Genomic DNA, 16,944 nt, shown 5'->3' with positions numbered 1-16,944 from the left:
CCTCATCTCCAGGGATGTGCTGGGACTTTGGGTACCCTAGACACTTTTGCCTTCATAAACCCCTTCCTCCATTTACAAATAAGTAAATTTATATATTACAACTGCATTGGTATAAAGATGACTATATCAATGTGATTTATCAAAATGGATTCTTTGACCAAAAGTTTTTAAAATTCTGATTATGAAATTGGAACATTTTCTGTGGGCCCCCAAAAGTAGCGGGGGCCGTCAGCACTGTGTCCGCTGGGCCTGCTCAGTGAGGCGCTAAGGGCAGAGGGAAGTGGGGAGAACGGGAGACCTTGCGGGTCTTCTTCCCGCACATCCAGGGGGTGTGCCAGGCCCGAAACGAGGTCTGTCCTAGCCCCACTAGGGCGAGCCTGAGCGCCTTAAGCTCACCCCCTGCAGACGCAGCCCCCTGAGGCGGGGACAGGGGTGTCTAGGCCCTGGGGAGCCTCTGTGCCCCGCCGTCCCTCCCCACGCGGACTGCGCCCCGGGCGGAGGCGGGGCTGGCCGGGACTTACTTGAGTTCCACGCACCACGAGCCCGGCCATGGCGGCCAGGACGCTGCGGGCGCGCGGGACGGAGCGCGGGGGCGCGGCGGCGGCAGCGGGGAGGCGGCAGGGGAGCGCGGCGGGCGCACAGTTCCGCACTGGGCAGTCAGCTGACCCGGCGGAAGCCGGAGGCGCGGGCTAGCCGCGGGGACCTCAGCTCCGCCGCTCGCCGCCGCCGCCCCTCGGCTCGGTCTCCGCGCAGGTGAGCCCTGGCCGCCGGCTGCAACAGGTGGCCCGCAGCGCCCTGCGCCCCGACGGCGGCCTGACCCCGACTGCCCGCGCCCCTCCCTCCCCCGGATGTCCCAATGCCCAAAACTCCATGCCCACAACTTTATCGCGTTTGTCTGGGCCACGCCTGAGGTGGGGGTATTCCTATCAGGGGCGCCCTTTCTGAGCCGTTAGCCGGGCTGTAGCCAGCCGGGCCTTTCCTGCATTTCGCAAGCTGGGTTACATAATGGACCTCAACTGCAGCGAGGAGGGGCCTCTTGGCTGAACGCCCCTCCTCATCAAAGCTGGGGAGAGGGAAAGTTAGAAGGTTGAAGGACTCCTGGTGCGGCCCAGTTTCCATCTGTAGGAGGGGAGGGGGATTGGGGGGGGTTGAATTTCCCTATAAATAAAACGCTGGCTTGGTGAAGACCACCCCACCCTTTCCCTGTGGCCTCTAAGAGTTGACAATAATAAACCCTGGGGAAGGATAATTGGCTGGTGACCCCAAATTTCAGGCTTCTCTTCTCCTGCTCCTCAGAGGGCAAGAGATTTGTGAGGCTTGAAGTTATCAGTGGGGTTACTCGCTGTTCCCCACCCACCCCATCCCCATCTGGAAGAGCTGGCCATGGGCCTCCTGTCTGGATGAAAGTAGGCCCAGTGGGCAGGTGACTCCCTAAACCCATGCCTGTTTTTCTCTGGAATTCTCTGGAAGGATCCAGATTTTCTCCTTGCCTATTCTTGCCTCCAAGTCCAGGATGCACAGAGCTACCAGATATCAACTGGTTGTCATCTTCCACTCTTGCTGCAGCTAAGAGCCAGCCCAGCCTTAACTGGGATCGTCTCTCAGACAGCCCCGGTCCTAACACATTGTTAGGTGGGCCGTTGTCAGCATTTTGATGAGCAGTGTTGATCTCGGAGGGTTGACCTTCCTGCCCCTCTCTCAGCTGGGAGGAGCAGGCTCAGAAGAGTAGAGCAGTAAGAATGCAGTCTTGACTGTGTTTACTTTGGGGGATTCCAGGAAATGCTGCAACAAAAGGTCCTGCAGGCCAAAAAAGAAAGCTTACCCTCCAGAGATAAGGGGATCAAAGGGAACCTTCCCAGGCCTGTTGCCCCAAGGACCAGCTCCCCCGCCTTCTCCCTCCTTCTCTGCTGGACGCGCCCTCTCTGGTCCATTGTGCACTTTTGTCTGCTTTTCCTGCCTGAAAAGGAGGAAGTGAGCCCGGACCCAGCCAGCACTCTGCCCTCCGCAGCTGCCTTTCAGCTCAGCTTTCCTAGAAGGGCTTTGACAGATGGAAGAGGACTTGTGGAAACAGGCCCAAGCTGACTCAAAGATGAGATTGGAGAACGGCTCTCCCTTCCCCCACCAGAAGGGGGTTACTGAAGGTCATCTCATCCATCCCCCTGCCTCCATACACAGCTGGGTCATCTGAGCATAGGCTGTTCTGCAGACACTGCCAATGTCACCAAAGTGGGCCGGCATCTTTCCCCCTTTCCACACCCTCTCACTACTGTTGCCTCCTCCACATAGCCCCAGGGCAACCATTTTAAAAGCCCAATTAGATCCTACCTAAAATCTTTCAATGGCTCCTAATCAACTAATAATTAATACAGTCCAGAATCTTTAGTATGTCCCTGAAGATCTCATATAATCCCATCAATTCTTACCTCTTCAGCCACCTGTCCCAGCTCTCCCGAGGGAGATGTAGCCCTCCCAGCTCTCACTCCATAATGTAGCCCTCCCTCGGGGAGGTTTCACAGAAGCTGTTAGTTTCAGCTGGAAATGCTTCCCCACCTACTGCTGTCTCTGCTTGGTGAACACATCAAGAAGGCCAGTTGATGGTGTGGGGAAGGATCATGTGCAGAAATCACAAAAATTAAGATCAGGATAGCTCTGTCGGAGGGGGGCTTTAGTGTTGGAACTGTAAACTGATAACAATAGGGAGCTATTGAAAGTTCTTGAGCAAAGTAGTTGTCTTAGTCTACTAGGACTGCTATAACAAAATGCCATAAACTGGGTGCTTATAAACAATAGAAATTTATTTTTCACAGTTCTGGAGGCTGGGAAGCTGAAGATCATGGCACCCACGATTTGGTGTGTGGTGAGGGCCCATTTTCTGGTTCCCAGACAACGGCCTTCTTCCTGTGTCCTCAGATGGTAGGAGGGACAAGCTAGCTCCTGTGGGCCTCATTTGTAACAGCACTAATCCCATTCCTGAGGGCTCCACGCCAATGATCTAATCACCCCCCACAAGGCTCCACCTAAGACCTTGGAGGTTATGATTTCAACATATGAATTTGGGAGGGACACAAACGTTCAGACCGTAGCAGAAGTAATTTCCTGAATGTTGTTGGGGGAGGACACCAGCAGAAACAAACTGGATTCACCTGTCCTTACTCCTCAGCTTTTGGAGTTAGTCTTCAGAATAGAAGAACAAGGAGAAGGAGGAGGGGAAAGGAGAATAGAAGGAACAGAAGGAGGAAGGGGGGAAGGGAGAAAGGTAAAAGGAAAAGAAAAAGAATCTGTGTCCCTGGACCAAGGAAGATTGGAAGCCGGGAGGGGGAACATCCTTCTGCCTCCTTATCACTGTTTCCAACAAAAAGGAAGATTAAACAGAAATAGTAAAGTTCCTCCATAATGTAGCCCTCCCTCGGGGAGGGGAGAGAGCAAAAACAAAACAAAACAAAACAAAACAAAAAAAAACACTGAGATAAGACTGACCTAGGAGTTAGACAAATAATTCCTCCGGAATACAAAGACTTTACAAGGGTGAACATAGCAGACAAGTCCTGTAGGGGCTTTGTCCTGAACACAGCTCTTTCTGCCCCAGCCCCAGGAGCACTGAGGTAAAATATGGGCTCATGCAGTCGCGGTCCTCTCACCCCACTCCATGACTCATTGAAAGTGAGCTGCAAGCTTCCTATCCTGCCCATCTTACTTCACAGCCGCTGTGCCCCAGCTTCTGGCCTTGTGCTAGGCACTAGGGACATCCATGACTAATACTGTTCAGGAGAGACGCTCAGACTTGTGCACAGACATTCACAGCACTGTGTCAGCAAGAAGTGCTGTCATTGTGATCCTGTTTTCTGAACCCCAAATTGAAGCACGTAGCCCAGCTTGTACAAGTGCACTCAGGAGGACCACAAAACAGAAAGTTCAAATCCAACCTATGCTGACCACCCTGAGCCTGTGAATTCTGGAGCTCTGACGGGCACATAGAGAGCAACAAGGTTCAATTCATACAACTGGACGTTCTCTTATTGCCCTTGATGAAGAGGGCAATATTTTATTCCTATTGTCATCATTGTTATTATTATTCTGCTTTGGCAGAAGAGGCCCTTTGCCTTAGAGTCCTTCCTCCATCACATTCCTGGGGACAAAAAGGAAGATCCTGTTTATTTCCAATCAAGGGAGTTGATTCTGGGGTCGGCCAGAACCAGTGAAACAGGAACTGATTCCTTAAATCTTCCAACTGTGCATTAGCAGCTGAGAGAAGAACAGGGCCAGTTAACCAAGTTTTGTTAGCATTCCTAACTATCCTTAGCTGTATTTCTCTTCAGCCTGGCCTCATTTCTTTCAGGCCCAGCCCCCGGGCAGGTTAAGATGGTTGCTGTAATTAATCATGCCGTGGGCCCTAATTCAGACTCACCACATTCAAATTTCAATTAAAAAAAAAAAAAAGGCGGGGTGTCTACTTAAGAAATGCTCTGCTTATGAAATGCTCTTGGTTGCCGAAGCAGCCCCCTTTCAGCCTAAAGGAGAAAGTCTAGGAAGTGCAGGAAAGAAGAAAGGTTTCCAGGGCCCTCTTCAAAGTACTTGCACATATGTGAGGGGACTGAGGATGATCTGTGCTCCAAAGCCCCTCCAGTATTTCCCAATCAGAACAAACTGAATTTTTAAAAATATATATTAAATACCATCATAATCTAGGATGAGTGTTCATTCCACAAATGTTAATTTATTATTCTCAGTGCCTCTAGTTTTCCTTCTCTTTATTTTTATTTTTATTTTTTTGAGACAGGGTCCCAGGCTGGAGGGTAGTGGCACAATCATAGCTCACCACAGCCTCGACCCCAGGGCTCAGGTGATCCTCCTGCCTCACCCTCCCCAGTAGCTGGGACTACAGGCACTCACCACCACACCTGGCTAATTTTTTTGTATTTTTTGTAGAGATGGGATTTTGTCATGTTGGCCAGGCTGGTCTTGAATTCCTGGGGTCAAGCGACCTACCCACCTCAGCCTCCCAAAGTACTGGGGTTATGGGCATGAGTCACTGCACATGGCTGTTTTCCTTCTCTTTAGGTCTTAAAAGGTTTTGTCATTATTTCTCTGTGAAAATGCAAACAATAGGACTGAGCATGGTGGCTCATACCTGTAATCTAGCACTGAGACCAGCCTGGGCAACATAGTAAGATTCTCTTGCTAGAAAAATAAAAATAAAGTAAAATGCAAACATTAGTTGGCTGTGGAGAATGGAGTGGGTTTGAGGAAGGTGGGAGTGGGAAAGGAGCTTCTGCTTTTCACTCCATTTCTTGTGTGGTTTTGGTAACATGCGTATACTACTTTTATAATTAAAAACAAAAAAGGAGGAGATTGGCACAGAATAGAGAATTTACCATGAAAACTACTATCTGCTAATCTCTTAGTACTATTTTAACAAATCCTGAGAACAGCAATGAGAAACAAATCTTATTTCCCATTTTACCTGGAACTCGCCGCAACTCCAAGTCCTTGGCTGGGCGTGGGAGGTAAGTCATCGCTGACTTGGAGGAGGGGGGCTCACGTTGGACCTTCAAGAGGGAAAGAGAACCCACCCAACTGTCTATTTCCAGTGGGAGCACCTTTCCAGAATCCCAGCTTGACTTGGAGAGGTTCTGCCACTTGGAAGTTGGGGAAGGGTTCCTCCCACCCTCAATTAAAATACATAGAACTTGGTAGTCAGTTCATTAAGGTGGTCCCCTGGTATCTGTATTTTTCTCAAGTACTCCCAAAATAATTTGGATTTATGATCATCCAAAACTCACTGCTTTAGAAATCATCTACTCCAATTACTGATGAGGGAAACTGAGGCTTAAAGGGCAGAAGGGACTTGCCCAAGGTCACCCAGCAAATAAGCAGGTGACCCCAGGCCAGAAAAGAAAACAGGACTCCTCCTATGTCCCACTAAAAACAGGATAAGGAGGCTGAGAGGAGCACCTGAAAGATGCCATTTCACATCTAATCACTTCTTGTCACGTTGCAACCATTTTCCTCATATGGAGCCTCACGCTGATAGATCAGAAATAACATTTTGAAAGTTATGTCTGCAAGGAAATGGCTATTAATGTTCTTCCTCTCCTTTTAGAGCATCAAGGAATACATATTAATTTTCTCTCTACTTATATTGCCTATTTGCAAATTGTATTCACTACTCAGTGCTCCAATTTGTCCTACCCCTGAAGAGATTATGATGAATAAATGTGTTCCTGGAAATAAAAAATTTGTCACTGAGATTTATTTTTATAATTATTTACAGGGATTATTTTAGAATATATGGGGGGGGCAATAATAATAATGTGCACATAAGGGTTCCGGTGTGACTTACCAGTATTAATTCTGAGTCTCTTCCCACTTCTCCGAAAGAAGCCCAGGCTCTCTTCGCAGCTGTGAACCCGGGGCAAAGCAAGTGTCAAGTGCACCTGGCACCACCAGTGCCAGATTCTGAGGGCCAGATGAAGGTTGATACTGCTGGAGCATTGTGGTGGGCGGTGCCCTGGCCTAGGAGAGCTGGGTTCAGGAGCTAGCTTTGCTACTCACTCACTGGGTGCTCATAGATTAGATTAATCCTTCCACTCCTAAGTTCCTCAGTTTCCTCAAATGCAAACTAACTGATCTAAGGAGCTATTGATTACTTAGATAAAAATGCACATCTCCCCAAATCTATTGTATATTTCAAAATACTAGGAGAGAATAATTTGAATGTTCCTAGCAAAAAGACAAATATTTAAAGTTATATATAGCTGAACTACATTGAGGCTGGGCACAGTGGCTTACACCTGTAATCACAGCACTTTGGGAAGCTGAGGTGGGAGGATCAGTTGAGCTCAGGAATTTGAGACAAGCCTGGGCAAGATGGTGAGATCCCCATCTCTACAAAAAAAAAAAAAAATTTTTTTTAATTAGCTGGGCACAGTGGCACACACCCATGATCCCAGCTATTTGAGAGGCTGAGGAAGGAGGATCCCTTGAGCCCAGGAGTTGGAGGTTGCAGTGAGCTGCAATTGCACCACTGCACTCCAGCATAGGCAACAGAGCAAGACTCCATCTCAAAAAAAAAAAAATTACATTGATCTGATCTTTACAAATTATATAAATGTATTATATGTACTCCCAAGATACATACATCTATTATGTATCAATAAAAATAAATCTAAAAGAAAGAGAATACACTCACTAGTAGATATTTATTGAGCACCTACTATGTGTCGAGCACTGGGAGGACAAATAGTAACAAGACAGATACAGTCCTTACTCCTGTGAGGCTTACATTATGGTGGGAGAAGACAGCTAACAAGTTGAAACATAATTTCAAGTAGGCAAAATACCTCATTTCAGATAGCAGTCATCCATACTATGAAGACAAAAGTGGACAATGTGAGACAGGGTATGGGAGATGGGGGGTGCTAACCTAGACACAGTGTCCAAGGTCTTTGCTCGCCCTCCAAAGCCTTTTTCTTATGAAATCCTTGAGGAGTGGATCCCAGGCTGGATTTTGGCCCCACTCACCCCCTCTGCATAATGCTATTGTGATGCACAAACTGCATGGCCTCAGACAGCTGTGGAATGTTCTGGGAAGGCCTCTCTCAAGGGAGCGACATTTGAGCTGAAGTCAGAATCATGAGATGGAGCCAGCCATGGGAAGGCCTTGGGAGAAGGGTTTGCGGAGGGAATAGCAAACACATTCTCTTAGTCTCATGTAGTCACTTTGCTTATGCTTGAGTGGTGAACTTGAACTCGATTGTTTCCAAGGACAAAGTGTCACTCCAACCAGAAAGAAGAGTCTTCCAGTACAGCTGCACCTGGCTTTGATTTGCTCCTCAGCTCCAAATCACAGGTGGACTAAGGCTTTTGGATGCAGCAGCTGGAAGCAGAGTCATTCATGGACACACAGAGGTTCCACAGCTCTATAAAGCATCTGTGGTTTTCTTGAAGAGGGAAAAATGCAGAAGGAGTGCTGGCCCTTATACATGTCTGCACTGGCACAGAATCTTGTGGACACACAAAAGCACACAAACAGACTGGGCACATTGGCTCACACCTGTAATCCCAACACTTTGGGAGGCCAAGGCAGGTGGATCACTTAAGGTCAGGAGTTAGACCACCATGGCCAACATGGTGAAACACCATCTCCACTAAAAATACAAAACTTAGGCAGGTGTGGTGGCGGGTGCCTATAATCCCAGCTACTTGGGAGTCTGAGGCAGGAGAATCGTTTGAACCAGGGAGGCGGAGACTGCAGTGAGCTGAGATCATACCACTGCACTCCAGCCTGAGTGACAGAGCAAGATTTTGTCTCAAAAAAAAAAAAAAAAAGCCCACAAACATACATGTAAGCACATAGCCATGTGAGACACATGCCAACCTTGGATCCATGTGTGCCATCTCACAGCTATGGTCTGAACCCTGAACCCCATTCCTAGGCATGTCTTGGTCTCCCGTCTCACTGAAATAGCTACTAGTGGCCAGTAGAGAATGCAGACATTATAGGTACCAGTACTTCCTTAAACCTGAGAGGATTTATAGCTTATACTGAGGTGCTAGAAATTAATTCATTCAGTTCATTTGTTCAAAAAATACTAGTTGAGTGCCTACTGTCTGCCTGACAGGAATCTAAACTCTGGAGACATAGCTATAAAAAAAAGAAAAAGAAAGTTTCTACCCTTGTGGAGCTCATTTTCAGTAGAAGAACAGAAAATAAACAAGGAGGTCAGGTGTGGTGGCACACGCCTGTAATCCCAGCACTTTGGGAGGCCAAGGTGGGTGGATCGTTTGAGCCCAGGAGTTCAAGACCAGCCTGGTAAATGTGGTTTTGCCTGTCTCTACAAAGCTACCAAAAAATTAGCTGGGCATGGTGGTGCGCGCCTGTAGTCCAAGCTACACAGGAGGCTGACGTAGGAGGATCAGTTGAACCCAGGAGGATGAGGATGCAGTGAGCTGTGATCCCAGCACTCCAGCCTGGGTAACAGAGCAACACAAGAAAAAAAGAAAGGAAAGGGAAGGGGAAGGGGAGAAGGAAAATACAGAGTGTGATGAGTCCTGTGGAGAACAATGCAGCAGGGAAGGGGGACAGGAGTGCCGGGTACACAGGGTGACGAGGGAAGGCCCCACTGAGAAACTGAGATGAAGCTGAGATCTGCAGGAAGTAGGGGAGAGCCAAGTGAACTTCTAGGGGGAAAATGTGCCTAGCAATAGGAACAGCGAGTGCAAAGGCCCTGAGGCAGCAAGTGCACGTCGGGCTGGAGTTAGTGATGGGGGAGAGTAATGGTAAGTGAAGTCACAGGGCAGGTGTGAAGGGGACAGATCATGTAGGGCCAAATAGGCTGAGGTTAGGACTTGAGTTTGTACTCCACCTGAGATGGAGAGGGTTTTTTGTTTGTTTTGTTTTTGTTTTTGAGACAGGGTCTTGCTCTGGCACCCAGGCTGGAGTGCAGTGGAATGATCCCAGCTCACTGCAGCCTCAACCTCCCAGGTTCAAGCAATTCTTCCACCTCAGCAACCAGAGGACCTGGGACTACAGGTGCGCATCACTACACCTGGCTAATGTTTTTTAAATTTTTTGGAGAGATGAGGTTTTGCCATGTTGCCCAGGCTGATCTCAAACTCCTGAGCTTGCGGGATCTGCCCGCCTCGGCCTCCCGAAGTGCTGGAATTACAGGCATGAGCACTCCTGGCTAAATCGGGGGTCCTGAGCAGAGGATGGGCCTGATCTGACTCACATTTTGTAAAGACTGCTCTGGCTGGCTGGGTGTGGTGGCTCATGCCTGTAATCCCAGCACTTTGGGAGGCCAAGGCGGGTGGATCACGAGGTCAAGAGATCAAGACCATCCTGGCCAACATGGTGAAACCCCGTCTCTATTAAAAATACAAAAATTAGCTGGGCGTGGTGGGGCACATCTGTAGTCCCAGCTACTCAGGAGGCTGAGGCAGGAGAATCGCTTGAACCCAGGAGGCGGAGGTTGCAATGAGCCTAAATTGGGCCACTGCACTTCAGCCTGGCAACAGAGTGAGACTCTGTCTCAAAAAAAAAAAAAAAAAAAAAAAGATTGCTCTGGGCCGGGCGTGGTGGCTCATGCCTGTAATCCCAGCACTTCCAGAGGCTGAGGCAGGCGGATCACAAGGTCAGGAGTTCGAGACCAGCCTCACTAACATGATGAAACCTTGTCTCTACTAAAAGTACAAAAATTAGCCAGGTGTGGTGGTGCATGCCTGAAATCCCAGCTACTTGGGAGGCTGAGGCAGGAGAATTGCTTGAACCTGGGAGGTGGAGGTTGCAGTGAGCCGAGATCGGGCCTCTGCACTCCAGCCTGGGCGATAGAGCAAGACTCTGTCTCAAAAAAATAAAAAAATAAATAAAAAGACTGCTCTGGCTGCTGTGCTGGGAATGGATCATGGAGAAGGGACAGAGGCCAGGAGGCAAGACAGCAGGCTGTCACAGGAATCCTGTGGACTGTGAACAGTGCCTGGATGTATTTTGAAGATGGCATCAACAGAATTTTCTGATGGATTGGACATGGAAAGTGTAAGAAACCAATAGTCAAGCGTAGCTCCAAGGTGTTTGCCTGAGCAGCCAGAAGGATAGAGTTGTCACGCTCCATCCCTCACTTTCTGCCGGTCTCGGCTTCATCTCATTTTCTCAGTGGGGCCTTCCCTAATCACCCTGTCCACCCTGGTGCTCCCATCCCCCTTCCCTGCTGTATGGTTCTCCACAGCACTCATTACTCTCTATTTACTTATTTATTTTTGATTCCCCTACTGAAAGTAAGCTCCACAGGGTGGAATTTCTTTTTTTTTTTTTACTACTCTGTTCCCAAAATGTACAGTCATGTCAGGCAGATTGTAGGCATTCAACAAATAGTTTGATTTTATTTTTTGTTGCATTTTGTTTTGTTTGACAGAGACAGGGTCTGGCTCTGTCCCCCAGCCTGGAGTGCAGTGGTGAGATCTCGGCTCACTGCAACCTCTGGCCCCCAGGTTCAAGCAATCCACCCACCTCAGCCTCCCGAGTACCTGGGACCACAGACACACACCAACATGCTCAGCTAAATTTTGTATTATTTGTAGAGACAGGCTTTCACCATGTTGCCCAGGCCAGTCTCGAACTCTTGAGCTCAAGCGATCCACCTGCCTCGGCCTCCCTACATGTTGATGATTATAGGCTGAGCCACCACACCCAGCCCAACAAATATCTTTTGAATAAATGAATTGCAATGGATGAGAAAATTAGAGGGTGAAGGGCATCAGGGGTCATTTTTAGACCTGATAAGTTTGAGTTTTGTTTTTTTTTTTTTGAGACAGAGTCTCGCTCTGTTGCCCAGGCTGGAGTGCAGTGGCACGATCTCGGCTCACTGCAACCTCTGCCTCCCAGGTTCAAGCGATTCTCCTGCCTCAGCCTCCTGAGTAGCTGGGATTACAGGTGCCGGCCACCACACCCAGCTAATTTTTTGTATTTTTAGTAGAGATGGGGTTTCACCATGTTGCTTAGGCTGGTTTCAAACTCCCGAGCTCAGGCAATCTGCCTGCCTTGGCCTCCCAAAGTGCTGGGATTACAGGCGTGAGCCCCCAAGCCTGGCCTAAGTTGATTTTGATGCTTATTTTTAGTTGGCTGGGTTTCAGAGACAGGGTCTCGCTGTTGCCCAGGCTGGAGTGCAGTGGTGCAATCAGAGCTTACTGTAACCTCAAAATCCTGAGCTCAAGTGATCCTCCAGCCTCAGCCTCCCAAAGTGCTGGGATTACAGGCTTGAGCCACGTGCCTGGCCTTGACTTTGAGGCTTGTAAGTGGAGATGACAAGAAGGAAACTGGATACATGAGTGTGGAATTTAAGAGACAGATCTGGACTAGAGTTAGAAATTTGGGAGTCTTCAGCTTTCAGGTGGCATATAAAGCCAAAAGACAGGATGAAAAAGATCTGAAGATTGAGCCCTAGAACCCTCCAACAGTTAGAGGTCAAAGAAAATGGAAGAATCACAAAGAGACTGAGAAGTAGCAACTGGAGAGGAAAGGAAGAATCAAAGGCAAGTTAGGGCCTGGGAGCCAAGAAAAGAAAGTGATCAGAAAAGACAGGGTTCCCAAGGTGATAACCAATGTTGCCAAGGATCACCAGGGGATGTTGAAAGCATGGAATGAATAGGATATTTGCATGGCCTCCAAAGTATCACCTCACAGGCCGGGTGCGGTGGCTCACGCCTGTAATCCCAGCACTTTGGGAGGCCGAAGAGGGCTGATCACTTGAGGTCAGGAGTTTGAGACCAGCCTGGCCAACATGGTGAAACCCCATCTCTACTAAAATTACAAAAGTTAGCCGGGCCTAGTGGTGCACACCTGTAATCCCAGCTACTCGGGAGGCTGGGGCAGGAGAATCACTTGAACCTGGGAGGCGGAGGTTGCAGTGAGCTGAGATCATGGCGCTGCACTCCAGTCTGGGTGACAGAGTAAGACTCCATCTCAAAATAAATAAAATAAAATTAAATTAAATTAAAAATAGACACAAAGTGTCACCCCACAGACAAAGGGGAATTTACAAAGGGAAAAATGTACCTCTACAGTGGAGAGATCTAAGGGGCACAACCCTAACCAACAGCTCAGACAGCATCTCCAAGGGTGATACGACCTCACATCATGGGCCTCTGATGTGATTCAATGGGAAGTACATACCACCTGCATGCTGTTCTTGCCATTAAAAGTTTAACCAGAATCCACGGGTGAGGAAACAGACAAATCCAGAAAGTGGAATATTTTATAAGACAATAACACTAGACTGTCCAAAATAATATAATGAAAAACCAAAAAGGCTGGGAGAACTGTTCTAGATAAAAATGGGCCAAGGAGACATGACAGCCAAGTCAAATGCATGCTCCTTTATTGAACACTGGAACGAGGGACAGCTAAAAAGACATGATAGGGACAACTGGGAACATTTATATGTGAACTGTTTGATAATATTACTGACGATATTGAATTAACATTACTTTTCTGCGTTGTGCTGTCTTGTGGTTTCATAATAGAATATCCTTTTCCTTAGGACATGAAGAAATTAAGAGTAGCCATCAAGATGCCCACAGCTTTCAAATGGTTCCCAAAAATTGTGTGTGGCAGGGTGGGGAGGAGAGGGAGAACCAATGTGGCGAAGTGTTGCCAGGTGGTGAGTTGAGGTGAAGGGTACTGGGCATTCATTGTCCTATTCTTTAAATTTTTTTCATATGTTTGAAAATGTTACAAATAAATACAAAGTGAAGGACTGAAAGGAAGATGGCATGATCAACTGCGTCCAGTGCTGGTTAAGGCCAAGTAAATGGAGGACTGAGCATTAACATTGGATTTAACAATTTGTGGGTCATTGGTGACCTTGACGATCTGGACAGCAAAAGAGGCAGGCAAGGGCCAGATGGGAAAGAGCTGACTAGGCCTCACGTTGAGGACAATGGGAGTAAAATTAAGCACGTCGGCATTTTAGAGCAATCAATCTGACAGTTTGGGAAAGGATGGCTGAGAAGGGGGAGAGTAGGAAAATGTCCGCAGAGACCCTGCAAGTGTATCCTACCCCTAGAAAGGGTGGCGAGGGCCTGAAGAGAGAATGCAGCAATAGGGATGCAAGGGGACAGGAGGGGATGGTTGCAAAGAGATTGCCGCCCAACTGCCTTAATGTAATGCCTGTTTGGGAGCAAAGGATGAAGGAGCTTAGATGCTGTCATTCACCAAAATACCACATGATAAGTTCCATTTGGGACATGATGCATTTGAAAGCCTTCATGCATTGTGTCCTCCTCTGGGGAAAGCAGCAGATGGGACTCTGTAGGACCAACAGCCTGCCTGAGCACCCATGAGTCATTCCCACAGTGCACTCTGTGTCTCTGACGTCTGCACCACGCTTAGGGTGCTGGGGGCCACAGCTCTGGGTGTGACAGTGACCTGAAGATGCTTTTGCTTATAAAGTTTCTGAATCCTGGGAATCCCTCTCCCCAGAACACCTTCCAAGTCCTGCTGTCCCTGTGGACAGGCTTTCCCTGATGGTCCAGCCTTCAGTGACTGCTCCAGGGTCTGAAATGTCATTTTAATGCATCTTCCTTGGGCCTGACATGGATGCCTGCTTTTTGGTGGTGTTATGTCCACACATATCTGTTCCTGACTTCCCAACTAGGTGGTCAGTTCCTTGAATGAAGGGAACCCAGTTTATATCTCAAAATATTCCCAGCCTCGCCCAGAATGGATAATCAATAAACTGGAAAGAAGAGGGAGATGGAGAGTGGGAGGAGGAGGAGGATGAAGGCCATCAGATAACACTCTTCATACTCAAGATGCCCTAAAAGCTTGCTGTGTTGACTTCTAACCATGGGGACCACTTCTCATTTCTATGGGGGTGGGAGTGGAGTTACCTGGAGGCCATTGCTGTCAACCCCTCTAATTCCTGAGTTAGAAGCCCTAGTAGGAAGCCTCCCTGAAACAGCCCACAGCGCTCTCTCCTGAAGCTGTTTGCAGTAAGTGACTCACCCAATTAAGAGCATCTACATAACAAAGCCTCACCGGGCTGCAGAGGTCACGGAGACTGTGAAGTGTGTCTTTCGTGTATACTCTGGAGAAGGTTCACTAATTACCAGTCATTTCCACCCCTCAAGAGCCTGTCAGCCTTTGAGATGCAAGGGATAAAAGAATCCCCAAATTCCCACCCCACACCAATCACTTCTACCTCCCCAACCCACCCTTGCATTTCAAACCTGTGACTAATAAGTGCCAGCGATGGGTCTCTGCCCACCTGGCTCAGAGTGAGGAGGGAGGAAGGGAGAGGGAAGATATTGCCTCCACTAGGAGCATTTGTTAGTAAAAGGCAACTAGGAGGCTTCCATCATTGTCTCTGTTAAACAAGTAAGCAAACAAAACTTGTATTGTTTTTTTCTCAATGTTAAAAGTATGAATGTTTCCAGTAGAAACTACAGGTGAGCAAGAAAAAATTAAAATCACCCATGACCCCACCCCCTAAGACGACCAGCCGTCCCATAGACTCCCTTGCAGCCAGATTTCTAGGTGATATGTATTTGCTGTGGGTTTGTGTGCACCCCCGCTCTTTCATAACCAGCTTTTTCCATTTAACGATATATCTTCAACATCTCTTCCCATGAGCACATGGAAAGAATGTTAGAGGTGTCAGGGATGCTTAACTGGGTTAGCAGAGAAGGTGTGTTTTGGTCATTAGAGCATGAGAGGGAGGCATTGCCAGGATTTCTGAAAGCTGAAGGAAGCTCTTGTGAGGCCACAAAGAGCCCTTACTTTTGGAACTTGAGCAATTGACTCTCTGTGAACCTCAGTTTCCTCATCTGTAAAATGGGGATAACAATATAGGCCTTATAGGATTGTTGCGAGGATTAAGGGAGATCCTGGTTGTGAAAAAACTATACAGGCATTGAACGTTTTATTACCCATTTTAATAAGCGTTCATTAATTAGTGCCTGCTTGTTACTTAGCTCTCTGCTAGTCCGTGTTGAGAGTATAAAGAAGGCATCTGGTTCAGCCCTGGAGGAGCTTAAGACCTAATTGGAAAGTTAAACACACACATATACACAAAAAGCTAAACAATAAGAATTTAAATAGCTAATAAAATATATCATCAATTAGTAGATAATTAAGTGCCAGATGAGTGGCACAGACAGCAAGCACGCCAGGATTCAGAGGTAAGAAAGAACACAGGGGATAATAATAATAATAATGACCACTTTGAGCACTCTCTGTGCCAGGCACATGCATTGTCTCATTTAATTTACCCATCGACCATATGAAGTACAGATCCTTATTACATCCATTTGGCAGAAGAGGAAACTGAAACTTCAGAGAGGTGAAGAAGCTTGCCCCAGGTCACACATCTAGCAAGTGTGGTACTGCTGTTCCTTAGACCCAAGCAGTCATGCCCCAGAGACCACCACATGCTGAAGCACCATGCTCTACTCAGATGGAGGGAGGGGCAGGGCGGTGCTGTGTCCTGAGCTGGATGGTACAGGAGGGAGCCTAATGAGTACAGATGGGACAGAGAAGGGTGTGTTGGTGCAGGGGGAAGATTCCAGGCTGGCTGGATGGCTGGTCCTCAGGGACAGTGGAAAGCAAGTCTTGACAGTAAGACTGAAGGAGAGCGGCCAGGCATGGTGGCTCACGCCTGTAATCCCAACACTTTGGGAGGCCGAGGTGGGTGGATCATTTGAGGCCAGCAGTTCAAGACCAGCCTGGGCAACATTGTGAAACCCTGTCTCTACCAAAAAAACAAAAATTAGCCAGGCGTGGTGGTGGGCGCCTGTAATCCCAGCTACTCAGGAGGCCGAGGCAGGAGAATCGCTTGAACCTGGGAGGCAGAGGTTGCAATGAGCGAGATCATGCCACTACACTCCAGCCTGGGTGACAGAGTAGGTGACACTCCATCCCAAAAAAAAAAAAAAAAAAAAAAAACAGATTGAAGGAGAGAAGCTAAGGCACATGAAATGCTTTTTGGCAGAAAATGAATTGTCCATGAGGGTTTGGAGCAATGTGGGATCCAATCAAAGCAGTGTTTGGGAAGGTAGGACTAGGGGAGGCTACCGTAGGAGGATTTCAGATGGGTACTGAGGAGAACTGAGGTTGAGGCAGAAGCATTTCGGGGAAGATGGAATGCCATCCTTCCTAAAAAGCCCTTATTCCCCTATTTTTTATCTTTGTGACATTTTGGGTTAATCTACATTTGGTTCCCATGACTGCCAGCCTCATTCTGGCATGTTTACTAACTCCTTTCATACCTGGGTTCTGCAGGAAGTAACTCATTTGCTCCTTCCATAAATGCTTGTGGATCTCCCATTTCAAAGGGAGAATCAGTCAACACAGTCTGGGTGCTAATTATGATTAAGGGGGAAAGAGGTCAAAGATGATGCTAGTGGTCAGAGCTGATCCCCACCAGATCCCCCCAATCCCTGCCCACAGCC

The 16,944-nt window shown here is 47.9% G+C and overlaps 1 protein-coding gene across 8 annotated transcripts in view; it reads right to left on the bottom strand.

Annotated features, from left to right (window-relative positions):
* The window catches only part of LRMDA (leucine rich melanocyte differentiation associated), a 1,132,554-nt gene extending 1,126,334 nt beyond the window's left edge, over nt 1-6,220 (bottom strand). For 7 of the 8 annotated variants that reach the window (XR_010146565.1, XR_010146566.1, XM_054659441.2 and 4 more), the window contains exon 1: nt 522-6,220. Coding sequence is in view for 6 of the 8 variants with exons in the window: in XM_054659441.2 (XP_054515416.1) it covers nt 522-551 (30 nt within the window). In the remaining 2 variants the exon portion in view is untranslated. The remainder of the gene's footprint in view (nt 1-521) is intronic. The other variant, XM_054659443.2, reaches the window with a different exon arrangement.
* Between the last annotated feature and the right edge of the window lie 10,724 nt (nt 6,221-16,944).

Source organism: Pan troglodytes, chromosome 8 (assembly GCF_028858775.2).
Source record: "Pan troglodytes isolate AG18354 chromosome 8, NHGRI_mPanTro3-v2.0_pri, whole genome shotgun sequence".
NCBI classification, from domain to species: domain Eukaryota; kingdom Metazoa; phylum Chordata; class Mammalia; order Primates; family Hominidae; genus Pan; species Pan troglodytes.
Note: the sequence above shows the minus strand (reverse complement) of the source record. Positions and strands in the feature narration are given on the sequence as shown.